This window comes from Brachycentrus maculatus, unplaced genomic scaffold (genome assembly GCF_059751285.1).
Source record: "Brachycentrus maculatus isolate JH-2025_06_01 unplaced genomic scaffold, ASM5975128v1 h1tg000374l, whole genome shotgun sequence".
Lineage (NCBI taxonomy): Eukaryota > Metazoa > Arthropoda > Insecta > Trichoptera > Brachycentridae > Brachycentrus > Brachycentrus maculatus.
Genome location: NW_028281123.1, coordinates 267,316 through 285,583, shown reverse-complemented (window position 1 = coordinate 285,583; position 18,268 = coordinate 267,316). Strand labels below are relative to the sequence as shown.

General features: G+C 33.7%; 1 protein-coding gene across 1 annotated transcript in view; it reads right to left on the bottom strand.

The window, feature by feature from the left end:
• The window catches only part of Osi17 (DUF1676 domain-containing protein Osi17), a 65,975-nt gene that overhangs the window by 24,294 nt on the left and 23,413 nt on the right, over positions 1-18,268 (bottom strand). Inside the window, exons 2-3 of the mRNA XM_088270212.1 lie at positions 13,158-13,981; positions 2,784-2,996 (exon numbers count right to left, since the gene is read on the bottom strand). Of these exons, the coding sequence (XP_088126338.1) occupies positions 2,784-2,996; positions 13,158-13,857 (913 nt within the window). The 5' untranslated portion in view covers positions 13,858-13,981. The remainder of the gene's footprint in view (positions 1-2,783; positions 2,997-13,157; positions 13,982-18,268) is intronic.

The window sequence follows — 18,268 nt, the reverse complement described above, 5'->3', positions numbered from 1 at the left end:
GACTCTCGACTGCGAAACTGGCGTTGTGGGTTTGATTCCTGCCAATTGCAAAATGAATTCAAGAAATAATCATTTTCAATTGATCTGGGTGTTTGTAATGTATATTACACATAAACCATCTTTTTCCTAACTATCCTACCTGCAGCATCTATAACAGTACAAATAAAACACAATTTATTTTTATAATAAAATAATTCAAATCAATCATATATTTTCTTCTGTTATTTATAGTTTCGGCGATCTTATGGCTTTTTATCCCATTAATGGTGTAAAACTTACTATCATTATCGATTTAAAAAACGTATTCATATGGATGTGGAACTAAAATTTTGATAGAAGAGGCTTTGCGGGTTATTCATAAAAAAAAATCTCTGTTGGAATACGTTAATCTTTTATTAAACAAAGACGCTTTAAATTTTCTTTAATCCAGATCTGTGAACAAGCATTTGGATACACATAAAAAGTTATACGTAATAACAGCCTATGGCTCATAAATCGTAATAAAACGTAATAACAGCCTATGGCTTATAAATCGTAATATTAACTAACTAACTAACCATCACGCCGCTTCCCCGCAGGGGTAGGCAGAGAGAATCGAACGCCACACCAATCTGTCTTTGCAAACATTCTTGGCCTCTTCTACATTCATGCATCTCCTCATACATACCCGACGATTATTACGACTCCTGACCCGGCCGCTTTCAAGTATTTGACATACACTGATTGTGCCAAGTTTTCCTCGGTCGTCCTCTGCTTCTTTTTCCAACTACATTCGCCCCCATAAATTTGTTTAACCGTTCTTTCTTCACTCATACGCTCCACATGTCTAAACCATCTCAACACACCTTTCTTAATTTTATCGATAATGCTTATCTCAGCCTTACATTCTTTCCTTATTTCATCATTCGAACATCTATCAAACATCGTTTTGCCACACATTCGTCTGAGGGATCGCATTTCGACTGCATTCAGTCTGCTTTCATCCTTCTTTTGCCAACTCCATGCTTCGCTTCCATACATAAGGGTTGGAACCAGAACTCCATTGTGTACTGCCAGTTTAGCTTCCGCTGATAGATTTTTATTTGGTAAAACTGATTTTAGTGCACCATTCACTCTGTTCCCAGCATTCACTCTCCTTTCTATGTCTTTATCAATCTTTCCATCCCTAGAAAACATACTACCCAAATATATGAAATCATCTATCTAATAATATAATAATAATAATAATAATATAATCGTAATATTACGTAGGTAAAAACAGCCTATGGCTAATAAATGGGTCACAAGCTTTGTTAATATCCAGATTTCCATATTCTCCTTCATCTTTGATGAGGTATCAAAATGTACCCAATATCAATTTAAAATACCGCAAATAAGGCATTATTGCGAGTAAAGTCTTCAGTGGAGTCCCTCAAAGCTTTGTCTCGGCCCTCTTAAATTTCTGACTTCAGTCAGAACAATGGCACTAAAACCACACGAGATAACAATGTTAATGAACTTAACAAATATAAGTTGTTAAAACACATACGTGTATGTTAAATAATTGGCAGTTGACCTTTAGCGTCTGCCGCGACCAACAATGGATAATTAGAAAATGGTGACATTTGTCGACACGCCGATATAATCTACAACGCAATAATTGCGCTGTACCGTTTATGACTTAAATTTTATCTTAATGACGTCTTAACACAGATGTATAAGAATATAGATATCTGGATACAGGGCTTATAACCGATCATGGGCTGTAGGATTAGGACATACTTTTATTGCGGCATATTTTAAACTTAATATTTACCATATTATTTCGAGAAATAAAAATACTTTGTGTTCTGATCCACTCACATTTTTATTAACCAACTAGTTTCGGCAACAACCTGTTGCCCTCTTCAGGGTTTCATTTATTACTGGAAACCCTGAAGAGGGCAACAGGTTGTTGCCGAAACTAGTTGGTTTATAAAAATGTGAGTGGATCAGAACATAAAGTATTTTTATTTCTCGAAATAATATATCAATATGATCCACAAAGTTAATGCTTTCAATATTAAAAAAAAAAAATAATAATATTTACCCGCTACAGGGCAGAAAGTGTTGTTTTCGCATTTTGAAGAAAAGGTACTGTTTAATTATTTTTTTAAATTTACTCCATATTTTTCAAATGTAGAAAAAACATACCATTTTTTGACATCTCATCAAAGATGAAGAAGAATATGGAAGCCTGAGCATTTACGGGGATGGCGACCGTCATAGGCTGATTTAAGTGAGCACTTTAACACTTCCTGTAACATTCACCAATTCTACCCATTATTCACCACCACACTTCTCACATTCTTGGAAACTCTATATAAATGAATAAACTTTGAAACATTGTTCTTGAATCACTAGAACTTCACTACAAAAGAAGCTTTTTTATTGAGCAGAAACTCTTTTATTAGTATGTGAGATCCGAATCCTAGATAATAATCACATAATGAGAAACGCCAGAAAATATCATTTTCATTTTTACTCGGGGTCTTCAACCCCGTATATGCCCAGACTTCTATATTCTTCTTCATCTTTGATGAGATGTCAAAAATAATATGAAAATAACTCCTATAATTGGAGATAATCCAGATTTTGTGAACAAGTATTCGGACACACTCAAAATGTCGTAAATACTGTTGAACATTAAGAGAGAAAAAAGAGAGGGTGGTGTGTGTGTGAGTGTATGTGTGTGCGTGTGTGAGAGAGAGAGAGAGAGAGAGAGAGATGGTATGAGCAAAAAGGTAATATAAAAATGTACTCACTTATCTTCTTGAAGAATATCCTTCCTTCTCCTTGCTCTCTTGGCTCCAAGTCCAGTCTGACTATGGCCCCGTCTCCGTCCAAACTCCTGGGCGACACCTTCAGGGTGGCTCCCCCGAACATCATCTCGGGCAGAGCCAGCTCGAGGTCATGACCCATGAGAAAGGTCATGCCCTTGCTGTAGAGGGCGTCTGTGACCTCTTCGAGTGGACTCTCTGAAATGGAAAAAAAACACATTAGAATTATATATTAATTTTTGTCATCTCATGATTTTTAGTAAATAATTTTTATTTCTACCTAAGCTTCTTTCCCTAACCTTCAAAATATTTTGAATATTGTTTAGTAGATAGAATTTTAGTATTGATCAGTCTTTATAAAGAAGCAGTTAGCTTCGAAACCGGTAGACATTATAATTAAGTTACAATTAAATATTTATAGTGATTTTAAAACAAAGTTACTTTTTAATCATAAAATGGAAAATCACAAAGTTAGTGCTTCAAATTTAAATTATATAATTTTTATTTATTTATTTTAACTTCACGTGCAGAATAGAAATAAGTAAATAACTAACTGACTAACTAACCATCACGCCGCATCCCCGCAGGGGTAGGCAGAGAGAATAGAACGCCACACCACTCTGTCTTTGCAAACATTCCTCGCCTCTTCCACGCATCTCCTCATACACACCCGCCGATTGATTCGACTCCTAACCTGACCGTTTTCAAGTATTTGGCATACCTGATCGTGCCAAGTTTTAATGCCCAATCGTGCCAAGTGCCAAGAAATAAGTATATTGGTGGGCGTATTGCTCAAAAGCAATATCTTCCAAACAACCAAAAACAGACTAGTGATATTGATAAAAACGTTTGATACCATATGTGCAATCAGAGGGTAGATAGTACATGAACATTTAAAAAACATAAATAACAAATTGATCATAATAAGGAAGGCAAAGGAAAAAGGGAGTTTAGGGAAGGAGGTAGAGGGAAAAACTAAGGGACGAGGTTTGTTAGACAGTTAGGATTCTAATGATAAATAGTAAATTATACTTTAAAAAAAAAAAAAAAACTAACTGACCATCACGCCGCTTCCCCGCAGGGGTAGGCAGAGAGAATAGAGCGCCACACCACTCTGTCCTTGCAAACATTCTTCGCCTCTTCCACGTTCATGCATCTCCTCATACATACCCGCCGATTGTTACGACTCCTAACCTGACCACTTTCAAGTATTTGGCATACCTGATCGTGCCATGTTTTTCTCGGTCTTCCTCTGCTTCTTTTCCCGCTAACATTCGCTTCATAAATTTGTTTTACCGTTATTTCCTCACTCATTCGTTCTACATGTCCAAACCATCTCAACACACCTTTCTTTCTTTCATACTTTTTTTGTTATCTAAAAAAGTTGAACACTGTTCACATTTGTAGAATTACGTATGTACTACTATACAGCTTGTATTAGTTTTATGATGGTATTGTAATAAAATGTAACTTTTATATCTCTCAAAAAAAAATCTTAATAAAGTGTAAAAATGCAAGTTTTCTTTATATAGTAGGGTAGACTGGGTACGGTTGAAACAAAGGACGGTTGAAACACAGCAAATATCTTGCAAACCGTATGCGGTAGGGTGAAGGGTCCAAGGGACGAACAAAGTGGACAACAAATTCAAACACAAATATCAGTGTTGCATCGCTCGCCGCACTGTGCAGTTGCTTGTAGGAGGTCCTATTGTATTTTGATAACCAAAAGTAAGTATTTTTGTTCTGAGAATTTTCCTTTTATTACGGTTTCTATTGAAACGATATTATTGAGTATGATTTCGTGTTTGAAATGAAGCTTGTAGAACACGATATAGTGATTAGTTTTAATGTGCCATTATTGTTAACATTACTATTTTCTGTTTTCCACCTAAAGGAGGGGTTGGGGACGGTTGAAACATTTTTTGTGGGTACGGTTGAAACAGCATATTTTTTCAGTTTTCCTGTTTTCTAGATGCCGAGAGTACGCGCAAGAAAGACTTCGAGATAAGAGGTCGACTTGTCGAGGTATACATACGCTGATGAGGAGGTTAAAGCAGGAGATTCACTGCGAAAAGCGTCGGAAAAGCATGGATTAAACCACTGTTCGCTCATTAGATATATACGAAAGCGAGATGCATCTGGTGAAGAAGAAAATGGGATATGAACCCCACAACGAAGTTTTTAATAAAGAGCAAGAGCAGGAGCTTGCAAAATACTTGCTACTAAAAAAAACAGAGAAAGAAGAGATAAGAAACTAGCATGAAATAAGGTTGAAACGTATGAAAACTAAGTAAGTGAAGAAAAAATTGGATGGAGGAAAAAGTAGAAGGATCGTTAAAGGAAAAAATAATCATAATACGCAACAGGAATCATCATCAAAAGAAGACGAGTGCTATTGTCTTGTTTGTTTGTCACTGTATTCAGAGAGCAGATCCGGTGAAAAGTGGATACAGTGCACCACTTGTAAACTGTGGGTTCAAAAAGATTCCACAAAAGGTGGTCCTAGCTATGTTTGCCACAATTGCGACTCGGAATGATCCCAAAGCTAGATTTCCGCTTGATTTATGACTAATCAAAATGACAGAAGTGTTTCCTTTTAGTTTATTCACAGATTATTTTCGTTCGATTTGTTTTTTTTTTAATGCCTTTGTTTTTAGTTGTTTTTGTTCATTACATATCTGTAGACTGATTAATATTGTCATGCGGTGCCATAATTATTTATAACACAAAAATAAATAATGAATAAAACGTCTTACAATATAAATATTGATTTATTTGCGTGTGTTTCAACTGACCCCAATCACTGTTTCAACTGCCCCTGGTATGGGGACGGTTGAAACAAATCGGACATATTTTTTAAATTTGATCTGCCACTAAAAATAACACACCGGGTACTGAAATTATACTTCCCATTAGTAGACAGAAACACGCTCTTGTATTTAATGCATCTTCATCATCGCTTGACTTGTAAAGAGCAATACTATGGACAATGTAAGCAAAATTGTTTCAACCGTACCCAGTCTACCCTATATGGTGTACACACCATACATACATGTATGGTGTATGTCGAGTCTAGTAAGAAGATCTTATCAATCAAATATTAAATTATTTTTTGACATCTCAACATACATAGATAAAGAAGAATATGGAAGTCGACATTTCATATAAATATTTTTTTTACGATTTATGAAATTCTCACATAATCTTTACATATAGAAAAAGAGTTATATTCATTTTCATATTTACAAAATTTAAATTTAATCTTATTCATAAATCTGGATTATCTCCGCGAAGGAGTTATTTTTAAATTTTCGGCATCTCAACATAGATGAATAAAAACATGGAAGTTTGGGTAAATCATAGGCTAATTAAGTCATCACGTTACACACGTAAAATGTTCACCGATTCTACCCATGATTGACAACCCCGCTACTCAAATTTTTGGAACTCCTAGATAAACTCGTATCGATCAATATAGAATTTTCAAAAAAACTTCTTCATCTATGTTGAGATGTCATTTTTATATCGTTAATTATGGATCTTTTATTAATCACATTTTTAACGGATTTTCATTTATATAATAAAATAGCAATTATGTAATTTTTTCCACATGAATTATATTTGACCAGCAACTGAGTTTCGTCGTAATCGACATCATCCGACTGGTGATGTCGGTTACGACGAAACCCGGCTACTGATCAAATAAAATGAATGTGGAAAAATTACATAATTGTTATTTTATTCTATAAAATGCAGTTCCACCAAGAAATGTCAGTACAAAACATAAATCTGGATTTTTACTTTATCGAAATTTTTAATTTTACGGCTTTTCATGTAACTATTTTTTAAAGATACATAAGAATTCACATATAAATAATATAACGCAACATATTGTAATATATCGTCCCGAACATTCTCAATTTGTTGCCGACGGATGTTAGAGGTCAAAATAAAATACGAACAAAGGCAAAATAAAGGAATGGGAGAATGATCAAGAGTTAATTTTATGAAAATTGTAAAATGTTTACATTCTTAATTTTTCTATCTTTTTTGTGTGTATATTAGGTTGAAATCGATAAAACAATAAAAAATGTATTAAAAAAGAACTCCACCGACAAGACACACAAGGTGGCTTGGTGGGTCTCTGCAATTAAAAAAAAAATAAAATTGTGATTTAAATAAATGTATACAATTTATGTTAAAAAAAAATTAAATAAAATCTAGAAAAGTACAACATATGAGTTCTCGTATTTACGACGAGAAAATGAACATTTATAATAAATCATTCGATATGAGTGACATGTGTGAGGTGAAACAATGCCATACATGATCTAGTGACACACTCCCCTCAATAGGGCCTTGTAAAACTACCTCTGAAGCCTCTCAGTTAGACGACACTCACTATTGTGCTTTCTAAAGGCGTTACATTATGACAAATCACCCGTCAAACGAAGGATTTCAAACCTACTGGTATTGTCTTCAAATGTCCAAAGATGCAACCGAGAGAAGTCGCTAATGAATGCAGAATACGGTGCAATTCTAGCTGCCTTACATAATATATAAAAATAGAACCCAGTCAGGGATGCAAAATGATTGGATTATCTGGATTATTTTTCAAATTATTTTTTGACATCTCATCAAAGACGAAGAATATGGAAGTCTGGGCATTTGGCTGACTGAACCCGTAAATGTCCAGACTTCCTTTATTATTCCAGACTTATATTCTTCTTCATCTTTGATGATATGACAAAAAATAATATGAAAAATAACTCCTATAATTGGAGATAATCCAGATTTGTGAACAAGTATTTGGACACACTCAAAATGTTGTAAATAAATTAACTGGTCAAATTATAAGCTAAAATATAAAAAATGAAAACGATATTTTCTGGCGTTTCTCATGTATGTGATTATAATCCAGGATTCGGACCTCACATACTAATATAAGAGTTTCTGCTCAAATAAAAAGCTTCTTTTCATCTCACCAATAGATGTTTCTAGTGAAGTTTCTAGTGATTCAAGAATAATGTTTCTAAATTGGTTCATATATATAGAACTTCCAAGAATTTGAGTAGCGTGGTTGTCAATAATGGGTAGAATTTGTAAATGTTACACGTGTGTAAAGTGATCACATAAACCAGCCAATGATTTTTAATTGTGGTATTGAATTAACGTGATATTCTTCCTATGCAAAAGGCTGGACAATTGGAACAATATAATTCATAAACCTAGTGTTTTAAATTAGTATTTATTGAAGTGGTATTACACAAAGTGAACGATGAATGTTAAGGAAAGTATTATATTATATTACCATACCACAAAGTTAACAATGCTTTTAACATACAAAATATAAACTTTATAAGTAATTACATATCAGTTCATTCATATGGACAATTTTTGTGCGTATTATTTCCTTTTTTTGGTGACAAAAACCCAATTTGGTAGTTATAAGTCGGTCATAACTACCGAATTGGGTTTTTGTCACCAAAAAGAATAGTATGTTATATTACCATACCACAAAGTTAACAGTGCTTTTGACATACGAACTTTAACCTACCGGTTACAACAAGAACCTTGTAAAAAGAACTCATCATCAGGGTTTATATTAATTGAAAAACATTAAAAACATTAAAATACCCTCACTAAAAAAAAATTCCACACACTCGTAAAAATTCAAAATTTTATGATTTTTACGGAGTGTGTTTAAGTTTTTTTTTGTGAGACTATTTATATGGTTTTGAATTAATATAACCCCTGATGATGACAAGGTTCCTGTTGAAACCGGTAGGTTAAATTGTATTAATAAAAAAGTGGTTGTAACAAAGTTATTTCATTTTATAAAGTTTCCAGAACTCCACCGACAAGACACATAAGGTGGCTTGGTGGGTCTCTGCAAAAAAAGATCTTAATACGTACAAATGTTTAAATAAATGTATACAAATAATTAAAAAATTTAATAATAATAATAAAAAAATATATAAAATGTGCCACAAAGTATCTGCGGAAAACATTCAAGAAAAATATATTAATATTATAAGTACTCGTATTTGTATTAAAGTCATAACTGCATTTTCATATGCAAATCATATTGGAATGAAGCTAGCTCTCGGTGCAATTTCATTGTCATAATGCTCCAAGACAATGCCCTGAAAGCACGCACTTGTCACGTCATTTGTCATCTACCGCAATGGACGTACATATCTGCAGCCTCACTTGAAGGCTTTGCGGCTTACTTACAGAACCCGTTGAAAAGAGTGGCTATTCACTTCCACAAAATTGGTTTTCAAGCGGTCATTATTTCACTAACGACTTTTTACTAATGAGGAGAATCGTCTCAAAATAAAACAACTATACAATTAAAAATACATTATTTTAAAAGAAATACAAACATTGAGTTCTGAAATAAAAACATCGCAATGAACACCTGTTTAGTTACAACATTTTTGCGTGTGTCCGAATTCTTGTTCACAAATCTGGGTCTCTCCACTTACGAATTATTTCTACATTATGAAATCTCAACAAAGATGAAGAAGAATATGGAAGTCTCAGTATTTACAAGACCTATGATCATGCGTCTGATTTTGATCGTAGTGATCATTAGATCCGGATGCTCGGCTACCGTACTAGAGGTCCCGGGTACGATTCCCAGGAGGAGTCAAATAAACATAAGTGATTTTTTTCAAATGTCAGACCGTAATATTTTTATTTTAATGACCTGATGATGGAATGATTATTCCGAAACCGGTAGTCACAAATAATTGTTTATTAAAGTGTTTTTTTTCACTGTTATATTTATTCAATATAACCCTGAACTGGTACCTCAAGCGGAGGGCTGATCACCTTTTCTTCATGTGTTAACGTTCAAGATAACACTGCGTTTATATGATGCAGTGCCCATCGGATGCAGATAAGGGTTTGAAGAAAAATAAGATAGATTTACGATAGTCACTAAAGGGTTAGACTCATAAATGAGCATTATTTATAAATAGAATTAAACAATGATTTTTTGTGTAATACCACATGAGTTTTATTTCTTTACATACGACTAGTTTCGGAAACGATCAAGATAGCACTGCGTTTATATAATGCAGTGCCCTATGCACCATTTGGTGCCGATGAGGGATGAAGAAGAAGAAGATTGTGTTTAGGACGGGACAGGAAGCCTAGTGCTTCAGTACCGGATATGGGAATGTGGTGGGAAGATTACAACGTATAAATATGTAAGAAATTCCTCAGTTTTGCAAGTATTTGTATAATTTATGCAATAAAGAGAGTCATACCTAAATACATACATACTAACGTCAATTCTATTATGATAATATGAGCTGTTGAACTAGATTCCAGAATAAATGTTTGTCTAATTATAACTTAAGTATAACATGTGAATTTAAATTATGTGAGTATATTTACGTGTATTTTTTTTAATGAACAATTTTTGTTAATTTTTTTAATGAACATATTAATATTAGAATAAAAAAATAACATTTAATTTTTTTTGACTAGAGTGTGTGGAAGTTTTTGGTAAGGGAATGTAATTAATTATGGGTATTTTAATGTTTTTAATGTTTTAGAATTTAATAAACCCCGATGATGACAAGGTTCTTGTCTAAACCGGTAGGTTGAAATGTACTAATAATAAAAAAGTGGTTAAAACAAAGTTGATTAATTTTATAAAGTTTATAAAATGTGCCACAAAGTATCTTCGAAAAACATTCAAGAAAATAATGTAAAACACTCTCCTTACCATCCATTGTTTACTTTGTGTAATACCACTTTAATACCGGTAGTCGTGTCGGGTTGTGGTCCCGTGGTTAGAGTCGCGGACTCTTAAGTCAGAGTTTCTCGGTTCGAACCCACTCTACCGCAATTTAATACTTATTTCTAAAATTGAGCCGCTTAGGCTCACATAGATTCGGACCTCACATACTAATATAAGAGTTTCTGCTAAATAAAAAGCTTCTTTACATCTCACCAATAGATGTCTCTAGTGAAGTTCTAGTGATTCGAGAACAAGGTTTCTAAATTGGTTCATATATATAGAACTTCCAAGAATTTGAGTAGTGTGGTTGTCAATAATGGGTAGAATTGGTGAATGTTACACGTATGTAAAGTGATCACTTAAACCAGCCCTTGACGCTCGTCAGCCCCGTAAATGCCCAGACTTCCATATTCTTATTCATCTTTGATGAGATGTCAAAAAATAATGTAACTTTTTTTATCAAACGTATAATAAACAACAACTTTATAGTTTTTTCCACTTATTATTTTTTGACCAGTGACCGGGTTTCGTCGTTACAGAAATCATCAGACTTGTGGGAGGCTAGATTCGGACCTCACATACTAACATAAGAGTTTCTGCTAAATAAAAAGCTTCTTTACATCTCACCAATAGATGTCTCTAGTGAAGTTCTAGTGATTCGAGAACAAGGTTTCTAAATTGGTTCATATATATAGAACTTCCAAGAATTTGAGTAGTGTGGTTGTCAATAATGGGTAGAATTTGTGAATGTTACACGTGTGTAAAGTGATCACTTAAACCAGCCTATGACGGTCGTCAGCCCCGCAAATGCCCAGACTTCCATATTCTTCTTCATCTTTGATGAGATGTCAAAAACAATATTTAAATAACTCCTGTAATTGGAGATGGTCCAGATTTTGTGAACAAGTATTTGGACAGACTCAAAATGTTGTACACAAATATTTTACTTTAATTTTTTTTAAAAGGCATGAATTATTGTTTTTAAAGTGGTATTACACAATGTGAACGATCAATGGTAAGGAGAGTGTTACTTATATATTTGTCCGATATTCACCTATTCTCCCATACAATGAACATATGCAGGTAACCGACTAAAAACTGTACCTAATTGGGTTTCTGTCATCAAAAAAGCAAATATTACGCATTTGTTATTTGGAAAATTCTCTATTCCTCTGAGTTTAGTCCTGCCATGCTCGAATCATCGCGTAAATTGGGCGCGTAAGTTTGGCTAAAAGCAAATGAAAGTGAAATTCCTTTATACTTGACAACCGCCCGTGACAGTCATTTTGGGGACTGTTTAATACGCACACGACTCGTCTTCAGAAGTTCGTGCTGTATTCGCTTTCAAGCACTGCGTGCAAGCAACATACTGTGACGATTTGTGTCAACCGATTCAATATTGTGTTAACACAAAAAAACAGCTATCTGTCATGTTTATCTAGGAAAATCACCCATTACTCAAAAAAACAATAAAACTTCTTTCACAAATCTTTTTCAAAAAGAATAAACAAGTTATTGTTTCTGCTCAATAAAAAGCTTCTTTTCATCTCACTAATAGATGTCTCTAGTGAAGTTCAAGTGATTCAAAAACAATGTTTCTGAATTGGTTCATATATATAGAACTTCCAAGAATTTGAGTAGTGTGGTTGTCAATAACGGGTAGAATTGGTGAATGTTACACGTGTGTAGAGTGATCACTTAAACCAGCCTATGACGGTCGTCAGCCCCGTAAATGCCCAGACTTCCATATTCTTCTTCATCTTTGATGAGATGTCAAAAAATAATATGAAAATTGACATCTATAATTGAAGAGAATCCAGAATAAAACTTCCTTTTATTTTTAGACAACTCCAGCAGTTTAGAGATGAACGAATTTATAGTTAACATAAAATGATGCTTTTTGCCAAAACATGTATTAAATTTATACAATTTTGTGGCTATTTGAGTAATGAATATCTCGGAAAAGAAGAAAGCTAGAACAAAATCTGTGATTGTATTTGATAGAGGCCAGTTATATGCCATGTTACGCCAAACAGCCGCAACTTGAGTTACGGCTAGTTGCCTTTACACATTAGTCAACATAGATGACGAAGAAAATGGAAGTCTGGGCATTTAGGGGCTTATGACCGTTATAGGCTGGTTAAAGTGACCACTTTACACAGTGTAACATTCACCAATTCTACCCATGATTGACAACCACACTACTCAAATTCTTGGATGTATGTCTATGATTCAATTTCGAAACATTGTACAAATAAAGAATAAGAGAGATGTACTTTGAGAGATAGAGATAGAGATAGCATCTCAAAAAAAATACAAAAATACAATATTCTTTATTATTTTTTGACATCTCAACATAGATGAAGAAGAATATGGAAGTCTGGGTATTTGCGGGGCTCACGATCATCGGAGATTGGTTTAATATTCTTCTTCGTCTATGTTGAGATGTAAGAAAATAATATAAAAAATAACTTCTAAAAAATTTGAGTTAACCCAGATTTGTGAACAAGTATTTGGACACACTCAAGATGTTGTATACAAAATTTGAATGAAAAATTCAGTGTATAATAAAAAATAATAAGAAAAACAGTATGGTTTACCTGAATATCTTGCTTCTTCTTCTACATCGTCTTCAAACGTATCACCTTCCACCATATTGTCTTCTTTCCTTTTGTTCGCCTTCTCCGAATACTTCCAACTGGCCAACTTGTTCTTTTTGAAGACAAACCCTTCCGTAACGTTGACATCTCCGCTGATCCCCAGACTGGCATCCAGATAAGTGTACACGTTCTTCTGTATGCAGCTAACTGAAGGCTTTGCCATACATTCGTTTAAGAGACCGTCCCAGAGGGTGTTGCCAGTTTCAAAAGTCTGGTTGGAAAATTTCCTGGATGTTTGTTCTGTAGTTGTTCCTTCTGTTATCGTTTCTGGTATTGGTGATGGTTCAGTTAGAGGTATATAAACAGGGTTGTAATTCTCAACAGCGTCTTTTTCAAGACTGATAGCATTTTCATTCGTGGTAATATTAAAAACTAAGGGAAAATTAGACTCAGTCGATCCGTTTGTCAATTCAAAACTTAAAACAGTCGAAGGTAAACTTAAAATTGACACTAAAATTAACACGAATGTAAAAGTAGTCCTTTGCACCAACATTGCAAAAAACGTTGAATTCAGGTTGTTTAAAACGTTTTTTCTGGCACTTTTTAGGTCGTTCGCACTATTTTTAGGGCACTTTGAATTCTGGGCACAATTTTTATTACTTGTAGCCATTTTGCTGATGCAATTCAATCTCTTGAACATTTTTTGAACACCAACTCGCGGTTTACAGCCGATGTTGTAAAAGCTAATTCAACTGACCAGCGGGTCTTTTTTGAATTTATTCACATTATTGAGGACGTCCAGCGATGCAGTTTCATCGACTGACCTGTAAAATAAAGTAAAAACAATCAAAATTATGTTTAAACACAATGACATGATATGCTTTACACAAAACGTTCAATGCTTTCAGAAATGAAGGTTTGAATGCGGTTAAAAAAGAAACATATAAAAGCAATTCTATCGTTTAAATATATTTTTGTTTATATTTGTTATGTGTACAATTAAATTTTTGGATAAAATAATAATGAAATAATAATGTCGATTCAATACAAGCTATGTTTAAAGAACAAAAATACACACATGCATAAATATATATACATCGTTTCCAACTCAATATTCATAATAATAATAATAATAAAACCCTTATCCGAACCCCGATGGTGCATGGGGTACTGCGTCATATAAACGCAGTGTTATTTTGATGGTTTACACATGAAGGAAAGGCGATCAGCCCTCCGATTCAGGTACCAGTCCAGGGTAATATTGAATAAATATGAGTGAAAAAAATCACTTATATTTATTTTACCCCCCTTGGGAATCGAACCCGGGACCTCCAGAACAGTAGCCGAGCGTGCTGACCATGACAATATTCATATATGAAAGATATTTTTTCTTTAAATTTTGGACAGACTCTCACAAAGGAAATATTCATCGTATTATAACTCACAACAGTCAAACTAATAAATTTTTCAAAAGTGTAAAAATAAAGTAATGCAAAAAATATTGATATTCACTTTAATTAGTTTTGATTGATGATTCCAAACTTAGAACTATTACCAATATTAAAAATGTCTATCAATCTATATATGTACCTGTTATAGACTATGAACTCACGTTACTTCACATTGGCATCATTTTATAGTATCCATGGGTATTTTCTTAAAATTATTACATATTTAAGGTTATACTGAAACGCATTAAGTATCAATTTATTGATTTCAAAATAGGTTAATAGCTTATCTCTGGGTGCGAGGTCGAAGGCATCTAAAATATACCGGAAAAGCAAGGCGTGATGTCATTTATAGTTGAGATTTTACTGACTGTAACTTAAGATGTTCTGAATAAATGATTATTAATGTTATTTTGATAGATGTAAAGATATATTATTTCGAGAAATAAAAAAAAAAATAATAATTATAATAATAATAAATAAAAAAAATAATAAAAAAAATAAAAAAATAAAAATACTTTGTGTTCTGATCCACTCACATTTTTATTTAACCAACTAGTTTCGGCAACAACCTGTTGCCCTCTTCAGGGTTACATTTATTACTGATGTAAAGATCTTGGGTAGGCAATAATTTTAACTGTTTTACTGTAATTCTAAATACAGGATAAAATTATAGAAATGCCGATGTAAACATCGAATATATTGATCACATAGAGTTGTAAATGTTTAAGCAAAGCTTTACATTTTAATTTAAGTTTTACTTAGTAAATACCAATATTCGAAATAGTGGTATTTACTAAATAAAACTTAAATTAAAATATATAGATTTTACCACCTCGTCCGCCTCCGTAGTGCAATGGTCAGCACGCTCGGCTACCGTTCTGGAGGTCCCGGGTTCGATTCCCAAGGGGGGTAAAATAAATATAAGTGATTTTTTCACTGTCATATTTATTCAATATTACCCTGGACTGGTACCTGAAGCGGAGGGCTGATCACCTTTCCTTCATGTGTAAACGATCAAGATAACACTGCGTTTATATGACGCAGTGCCCTATGCACTACTGGGGTGCGGATAAGGGTTTTATTATTATTATTATTATAGATTTTACCACAAAATGACTGCCGAATCATTTAATGAAAGCCAAATGTATATAACTTTCCTTACACATGATCACATTACATTATGATAAATATAACTTACACAAAGAGGAAGACCGAAAAAAACCTGGCACAATCAGGTATGTCAAATACTAAAAAGCGGCCGGGTCAGGGGTCGTAATAATCGTGGGGTATGTATGAGGAGATGCATGAATGTAGAAGTGGCGAAGAATGTTTGCAAAGATAGAGTGGTGTGGCGTTCGATTCTCTCTGCCTACCCCTGCGGGAAAGCGGCGTGATGGTTAGTTAGTTAGTTAGTTAACTTACACAACGTGGTACCTCGCTGTTCATATATAGCACCTGACGTGAACATCTCCAACGCGACACTTATTCTTTCGGCTTATATCGTTGTGTATACGTCGCTCTCTTTTGCTTCACGCCGTAGCGTCGGATTATAAAATTCTATTTTTTATTCTCTCTATGTAGATATGCTTTATATGTTTTTTCTCTCTCATGTAACGAAATTTGCTTAACAAACGTGAAGCATCCTTGAAATTTCACTCTTGATTCTCGTCTAATTATAGATTATCGAATCGCAGCTTAAGAAACTTCGCTTAGAAATGATCATTTATATTAATATTTATCAATTTGTATAATAATAATAATAATACCCTTATCCGCACCCCAATGGTGCATAGGGCACTGATTCATATGAACACGGTGTTATCTTGATCGTTTACACACGAAGGAAAGGTGATCAGCCCTCCGCTTCAGGTACTAGTCCAGGGTAATATTGAATAAATATTACAGTGAAAAAATCACTTATATTTTTTTGACCCCCCTGGGAATCGAACCCGGGACCTCCAGAACGGTAGCCGATCGTGCTGACCATTACACTACAGAGGCGGACAATTTGTATTGAGAGATAAAATCCATACTACTGGCAACATTGCACGAAGCAGCTTGTTCTCTTTCGAGTATAACTGAATGGCAACACAGAAAATCAATTATATAAATATTATATAGTATTTAGGTAGATATCGAATATAATTTTGTGGTTATTTTTTCCTATATTCTCTACAGAGGGCTCGCATGTATATCTTTAAAAAGAAAAATATATATCTAACAGTACCCAACATATTATTATCCACGCACTATTATATTTGGTTGATACATTCACTATATACAGGATGCAACCAAAAGACGGTATTATATAAAATATAAACTGGAAATTCGGTAAAGATTTTTTTAACCGTGCTATACCAGCCTATGACAGCTCTGTAAATATCCGCACTTTCATGTTTTTCCTCTTCTTTGTTGAAATGTCAACTGAATTGAAATGATTAATTTTACGTAATAAAATAACCACTAAATAGTTTTTTTTTTTATATATATTTTATTTGACCAGTGACAGGGTTTCGTCGTTACCGATATCATCAGCCTGTAGGAGGCTAGGCAAAATTTTATGTTATATACGCAACAAGGCAGGGGTGAAAGCCATGATTTTATATATATTTTTCCAACAAAATGTATTTAAATTAACCGATTTTTAATTAACGTTTTAGGTACTCAGTAAGCACCTTTATTTATTGAAATCGATTGTGACACGTGATACGTTTTTGTATACCGTATTTGGTGTTTAAAAATGATGCGAAATGCATCGAAACACGTGTCACAAAAGATTTTAATTAATAGTGGTATTAACTAAGTGAAACTTAACTTAAAAATAGATTGACTTTACCACAATTTGACTGCGGAATCAATTAATGAAATTGAATTAATTAACTTATAAAATGAAACAACTTTATTTTAATCACTTTCTTATTATTAGTACACTTTAACCCACCGGTTTTGACAAGAACCTTGTCATCATCAGGGTTCATTAAATTCTTAAACATTAAAAACATTAAAATACTCATAATTAATTACATTCCCTTACCAAAACTTATCTAAATAACAACTAATCTATGTGTGCGCGGCTTCATACTGTTTTTTGGGTAATTCCATTAGTTGTTTTTTGGAGTTGCAAAGAGTTACGCAATGCACAATAGCATTTAGGATTTAGTTTTTGGTAAGGGAATGTAATTAATTATGAGTATTTTTATGTTTTTAATGTTTTAGAATTTAATAAACCCCGATGATGACAAGGTTCTTGTCGAAACCGCTAGGTTAAAAAAAAGTAAAAAACCCTTATCCGCACCCCAATGGTGCATAGGGCACTGTGTCATATAAACGCAGTGTTATCTTGATCGTTTGCACATGAAGGAAAGGTGATCAGCCCTCAGCTTCAGGTACCAGTCCAGGGTAATATTGAATAAATATGACAGTGAAAAAATCACTGATATTTATTTTACCCCCCTTGGGAATCGAACCCGGGACCTCCAGAACGGTAGCCGAGCGTGCTGACCATTACACTACGGAGACGGAGAAAGTTTTCTTGTCGAAACCGCTAGGTTAAAGTGTAATTATAATAAAAAAGTCGTTTAAACAAAGTTGTTTAATTTTATAAGGTCATAAAATGCGCCACAAAGTATCTGCGAAAAACATCCAGGAAATGAATTAATT